Below are 6,752 nucleotides of genomic sequence, written 5' to 3'. Positions count from 1 at the left end.
CTTTAGGAACGGAAAAATGATTTGCAATCAATAAAATATATAACATGATGAAGTGGGTAAGTTACAAGATGTGTACAATCAGAGAAGTTGATTCCTAGGCAGATGGCGGACCTAAGTATAATTTGGTCGCGTGTCATAAGCCGACCAAATGACGTAGGTCCGTCAACTGCCTAGGAATCAATTTTCTCGATGGCACAAGGGATAAATAAGTCATTATTGCTCTTATGTTGTAAATTGTAAAGTTTATCCACTCATAATATGTTGTCTCCAACCCTTCTCTAAAAAACAAATCCAAATCTAAAAAGTCCTCATTCAATTAGCAAACTGTGACACAGAAAAAATAAAAGAACGTCAACACTGTACCTTTATTTACAATTTACATTATGTACAAAATGTGTTTACAAGTTTAGTTACACAACAAAGTCAGCAAGGCATATTCTTATTAAGCCATTCTTTACATTCACCATTTTAAGAGATAAGACATCTATTAGATCATAATATAAATCCAATTATTGTTCGCCAATACTCATAGATTTGAAGGAAGTTATTAATTAACGTTACAAAAGCATTAATCACAAATGAGGAGCTGTTGATCGAGAAACTCTCCCCTCCGGCCGTTCCCTTGTAAACCTAAATAAAATGACAGACTCAAATTAATCCAAGACAAGACGAAAAATCGTTTGAAACCTTAAATAAAGCCCTAACAGCCGTATTTATTTAGCCATGTTTCAGCAACAACTTACAAACTAACAACACAATTAAATAACGTCATCATCAGTAAAATCTTGCGTTATAAATACATTGCACATTGTTCTATTAAATAAAATATAATACTTACATCCATAACATTTAACTATCAATATAACAAACTTTCACATTTCATAACAAACATAAATAAATAATTAAAATCACTCTTTTGTAACGAGCATCGGCACCTATCTAGATATTTACAGTTTCCAACACTATACACAGTTTTACTTAACACATTAGCTCTGTTTATCTAAAATAGTCATTCGGCACACTTGTCACGTTGCACTAATGCGGCGCGGTGCGGCGCGGTGCGGCTCGGTGCGGCGCGCTCACAGAAGGCGCGCGTGCGGCGGCGGCGCGTCGTCGTCGCTGTCGACGCTCTCGAAGCGGATGCGGCGGCCGTCGGCGCGGGCGCGCGGCTCGCCGTCGCCGTCGCTGTCGCCGCCGCCGCCGCCCTCCGCGGCCCCGTCGCCCGCGCCGCCGGCCCCTAGTCACACCTTCTCCTCGCCTGCGCCCGGCGCCGCCGACCGCACGAACTGCAACCGACCGAGACAATGTACCTGATCAGAGCGGAGCTATAGTAGACTCCTCCCCGCATCCGGCGACCGGGCGACACTCACCGACACGGTGGTGTTGGTGGTGGAGTTGGCGCGCGGGCGGAACGTCAACACACGCCAGCGCCGCCGCAGCTGCGCCAGCACCTCGCCGTTGCAGAAGCAGTACAGGATGGCCACGCAGAGCCCCTGCAGCGACGTGGTCAGCGCCGCAGAGTACTCGTACAGCAGGTACCAGCTGGCGGTGCGCTGCGGGCGGAACGGCGTGAGCAGGTACTGCAGGCCAAGCAGCGGCGCCAGCAGACACGTGGCGCGCAGCGCGTGCAGCGCGGTCGCCGACGGCCGCGACGGCCCGGCGCCGCCCCCTGCGCGCAGCTTGGTGCACAGCACGCGCACAATGTTGCACAGGAATGCGAGATTGAGCAGCACGGCTACGCACACGATGACGGCCAGCTCGAGCGGCGGCGCGCCCTCGTCCGCCCAGCAGATCTCGTCGCCGGCGGCGGTGCGGCGCCAAGCGTTGACGATGGCGGACGGTAGTGGAAGCAGCCAGCCCACGGCGAGCAGCGCGCGCAGCAGCCGCCGCTCGGACACGAAGGCGCTCACGAGCACCGTGTGCAGGTACACACCCTCGCACAGCATCCACGTGTAGTTGGTGAGTAGCGCGTACTGCAGCGTGGCGTTGAGGGCGCGGCACCAGGCGGGGTTCGCAGCCACGGTGTCGGCGGAAGCCACCACAAATCCGTACCACGCCAGCCACAGCGCGTTGTTAAGCGCGAACGAGGCGAACAGGTTCATATGCACCGTGATGCGTGCGCACCGCAGACTCCTGTGGACAGTGAGCAGGCGTCAAGTAGATTAGTGGGAAGATGGTCGACACATTTAATGTCAGTTTACTGATATCATGATGTCGGTAAAGTGATCATTAGCAAAGCGGAAACACACATTTAATAAACAAAGCCGACATATTTAATGTCAGTTTACTGATATCATGATGTCGGTATAGTGATCATTAGCAGAGCGGAAACTAACCTGAAGTAAAACAGGATGCCGAGCGACAGCAGCAGTGCCACAAGCGAAATACTGTAGCCCGCCTCGAACACCGCAATGATGCTCGTCATGTCCTGCAAAAGGATTCATTGTTATAAGATCATAAAGTAAGTACTATGCGGAGAATGATTGTGGTCGCGTTGACAGATGGGCAATAACTTGTGACGTCGCCTTGTATTGTGGTGTACTCACATCCTCAGGCTTGACGCAAGTGGTGTAGTTGGACCAGGGTCGACCGGTGTCGGGGTGCAGCCACCAGCTGCCGTTCGCCATGCATTCCTTGTGCGCGAACACTGAGGGGAGGAAGAGTATTAGACATAAAACGAGAGACGATCAAAGGTCCTGAATCACGATATCGCTAAATTAATTCCCAAAGGGATACATCCTCTGGATTTCACATCTATTATTATCCATTTACCAGCATCAAGTGGCATTTATTTTAGTCCAGTACCTATCCATTATCTGACATCCTGTTACACATACGCTGAGTAGAGCTTACGGAATGTTCATTACGAGCTTTTAGCAAATTAAATCAGAGAAATGTATTCCTAGACAGATGGTGGACCTACAATCTACAGAATGCTGATGTTATGTCAAGTCCAGCCACCACGACTATCACTGACCAAAATAATAATAACATAGGTCATATACCTATGAATCAAACTTTTCTGACGGTAAGTATTAGAGAAGTTGATTTATAGGCAGATGGCGGACCACCGTAATTTGGTCACGTTTATCAAATCCAGCCAACAGATCACAGACAGAGAATTTACATAACTCGACCAAATAACGTAGGTCATCTGCGTTTAAATCAACTTTTCTGATGGTAGAGAGCAACTCACGTTCAGGGCTGAAGCCGGGCACGAAGGCAGGGCAGGGCGCGCTGGCGGTTTCCCCGGCGCGCGTGTGCGGCCAGCACGCCCATGTGTCGAACGTGCCAGGGCAGAACACACCTGAAACACCAACATGTAGATGTAAAAAATAACCGGGAGGTACGCAAGTTACTCGAAAATAAACCATGTTCAAATTCTTTATTTACTCATACAACAATACACAGTAGCACAAATAATAATAATAATAATAATACCGTTTATTTGCAAAAACATAGTAATGACAATATTAGATGGTACAATGAGAAATAGAGCTCATGTTTTGTCGGATACATCTCGACGTGCAAATATTGTGGAAATAAAAGTTACATTTAATTTTCTTAATTCTTTGACACATAATATTTAGTTGCAGTTAGTTTTTATTATTCACAGGTTAGCTTTTATTATTCAAAGAAGATAGTGTACATCACGTCTAGTCTTTTTCGGTGGCGAAGTGGTGCACGCTTCATTGGGGACCCTTCCCCGAAAACTTACACACAAAATTTACACCGGAGAAATACCACGTTCTAACAGAAAACCGGCGTGAAACAGCGCTTGCGCTGTGTTTCGCCGAGTGAGTGAGTTTACCGGAGGCCCAATCCCCTACCCTATTCCCTTCCCTACCCTCCCCTATTCCCTTCCCTTCCCTACCCTCCCCTATTCCCTTCCCTTCCCTACCCTCCCCTATTCCTTTCCTTCCCTACCCTCCTCCCCATTATCCTTTTCCCTCTTAAAAGGCCGTCAACACACCTGCAGCTCTTCTGATGCTGCGAGTGTCCATGGGCGACGGGAGTTGCTTTCCATCATCACCAAAAACACCGGTAAACTACACCGGCGGGCCAGAACTCCTCCTCTTCGAGTGTGGACAAAAGGTTTATTGGTACTCTTAATACCACAAAGGAACCGAAGTTAACTTTGTATGGGCAAGCGCCTCAGGTCACGAGTTTTCCCATACAAAAATGAAAAAAAGTTGGTCTTTCAGCGCTGCTACTATCACAGTGAACTCTCTACAAGGAACAAGTACACACCCTAAATTATTATTACTTAGTTTATTACCCTGTAGATGGAATACTAACATCGCATTCTTTCCTTTTTCGGTAAATTACGTATCCTGGGACAGGTATGCAAAAGGTGTTCCACTATGCAATAAATGCCGTCTTTCAGACACTATTGTGTAATAATATCTGCTGTCAAATGTCTGTTGTAAAGCTGTCACAAGATACATTATCATTCAATATAAGGCAAACAAATTGGTTCGTTTATTCATACAAATATTTATGATGTGTGGAAGAATATCTAGCTTATTTACTGACGATGCCCTTCACCGAGCTCATCTTCTATTGAATGAATGATCTGATACCTGATCTAGAGAATATGCCATAGCCATATTGGATGTAGAAAGACATTACATCTGTGGAAATTTCAGAAGTCTATTACTATAGCGGTTCTTGAGATACAGCTTGGAGACCCGAGACAGACAGACGGACGGACGGACAGACGGACAGGCAAGGTCTTAGTAGTAGGGTCCCGTTTTTACCCTTTGGGTGCGGAACCCTAAAAACGATAAATTATGTATGAAAGTATATTAATATAAACTAATAATAAAGTACGGATCAGTTACGTTATCAATTATCATGTCAACATTCCTAGATAATTAGTATAACTAAAAAAATATATTCATATCGATATTATTTATCGATAACCTGATGCAGCCCTAGTGTAAAATAGATGAAAATTGTTTACACAAAATATCCTTAAATTGTGCACCATGGCTAGTCAAGTTATGTCAAACATATATAGAAGTGAATTATCAAAATCAATACCAATAACTCGTAGGGAGTTGGAAAAATAAACTTAAAATTAGATCCTATCGATGTAGAATAATTCACCTGTGAAATGAATATTTGTCCGGGTTTTTTCGATGTGTTGTACCACAATCGGTGACCGAACAAGTTACCATATTGTTGCGAAAGCAGTATTACATAAAATTATTCACTTTAACACATAAAATCACAATTTTTCTGAGAGCCCAAATTGACAACGTGCCGACCGGATCAGACAGATTGTCAAACAACAAAAACAGATGAAAAAAGTGGTATACCACCTCAAATCACGCTTCTCTCTCTACCACGCAGTGTTACTGATAATGACATCTCGCTTGCTCAGGCCTGTGTACTATTACCGATAGGTAATATTAACTCTATGGCTGAACCTTATCCTTAATAATTATAATTAATAGTATTTTAAAAAGATAAACCCGACTTCAAAATTTTAGTAGTTGAGTGTTAAATTTTGTTATCTCAAAAACTACTGAACCGATTTTGATTTAACTTGCAGCAATCTCTAAGTTGAACAATGAAAATACAACAAAAAAATCGGGCTTGCAGTTCCTGAGATATGCGAACACAAACATAAAAACAGACATACTACACTTTCGGGCACAATTGTTCAGACGCTGATATAGACTGACTTATATGAAAATTGGGCAGGTCTGGAAAATATTCATACATACAAGGGTCAAAAAAAAAACAGAAATATAAACTGATAACTTGTACTCCGTCATTACGTGGTTTTTCTGTTGGTACAATTTTTGTCCATTACAACATAATGATAAATAAATAAATTTATAACCTCCTTTTTTTAAAGTCGGTTAAAAAGAAACTAAGCTACGGTACCTGCAGGAGGCTCAGTGCTGTTGTTGACCAGCTCGCACGCGAGCCCCTCGCGCTCGATTCGCTCCTGGTCGTCCATGTTAATGGACCCGCTTTCAGACGAGTCACCCTACACGCCCATACTCATATCTGAAATGGAGAAATGAAATTTCAATTTGATTATGTAATGAACAATCAGCTAATATATTCGAGTAAACACTGCGGGGGAGGAGGGTTAGGGAGGGAACCGTCAATTAACTAATTGCTCCATAAACATTAGCAAATTCAAGAGTTAGTCCGGCGCGGGGTGACGCGATGGTTATGTATTGCAACTTGGGTGAAGACTGGTCGCCATAAAAGTGCTAAAATTCATTATTTTGCTTCCTTACTAAATAATATTACTAGATGTTCCGGCAAACCATGTTTTGCCATATAAAGTATTTCACCCATATTATTATTGTATTGATGTTTCCCGTCAGCTAACAATGGGCGCCGTCAGTCAGGAGTTGTAATAATTTCCTATTATTTATTCAACAAATGCACTTACCAATATAAAAAGTAGATGTTGTCCGATTCTCAACCCTAGCCGATATGCTAGCTGAGATTCAAGAAAATCGTTCGATCCGTTTCAGAGGTGTTCAACGACGCACCCCGTGACATGAGAATTTTATATATTAGATTATTAATGCAAAAAAGTGTCCATCTGTTACCTCTTCGCGCCTTATTAGCTGAACCGATTTAGATGCAATTAATTATGAAGATACGTTAGGACTTAGGCATCAGCCACGTAATCAGCGGGCAGCGAGGCGAGAGCGCCGGAGGTGCGGGAGCGGCGCGTTTCAATGTATAATATATTATGCACAGTGTGTTAGTGTAAA

The 6,752-nt window shown here is 43.9% G+C and overlaps 1 protein-coding gene across 3 annotated transcripts in view; it reads right to left on the bottom strand.

Moving 5' to 3' along the window:
* Nucleotides 1-351: 351 nt before the first annotated feature.
* The window catches only part of LOC121733219 (calcitonin gene-related peptide type 1 receptor), a 90,548-nt gene continuing 84,147 nt past the window's right edge, over nucleotides 352-6,752 (bottom strand). For 2 of the 3 annotated variants that reach the window (XM_042123402.1, XM_042123403.1), the window contains 6 exons: nucleotides 5,899-6,024; nucleotides 3,197-3,307; nucleotides 2,547-2,647; nucleotides 2,337-2,428; nucleotides 1,371-2,133; nucleotides 352-1,310 (listed from right to left, as the gene is read on the bottom strand). In XM_042123402.1, the coding sequence (XP_041979336.1) occupies nucleotides 1,242-1,310; nucleotides 1,371-2,133; nucleotides 2,337-2,428; nucleotides 2,547-2,647; nucleotides 3,197-3,307; nucleotides 5,899-5,974 (1,212 nt within the window). In that variant the 5' untranslated portion in view covers nucleotides 5,975-6,024 and the 3' untranslated portion in view covers nucleotides 352-1,241. The remainder of the gene's footprint in view (nucleotides 1,311-1,370; nucleotides 2,134-2,336; nucleotides 2,429-2,546; nucleotides 2,648-3,196; nucleotides 3,308-5,898; nucleotides 6,025-6,752) is intronic. The other variant, XM_042123405.1, reaches the window with a different exon arrangement.

Source organism: Aricia agestis, chromosome 13 (assembly GCF_905147365.1).
Source record: "Aricia agestis chromosome 13, ilAriAges1.1, whole genome shotgun sequence".
NCBI classification, from domain to species: domain Eukaryota; kingdom Metazoa; phylum Arthropoda; class Insecta; order Lepidoptera; family Lycaenidae; genus Aricia; species Aricia agestis.
Note: the sequence above shows the minus strand (reverse complement) of the source record. Positions and strands in the feature narration are given on the sequence as shown.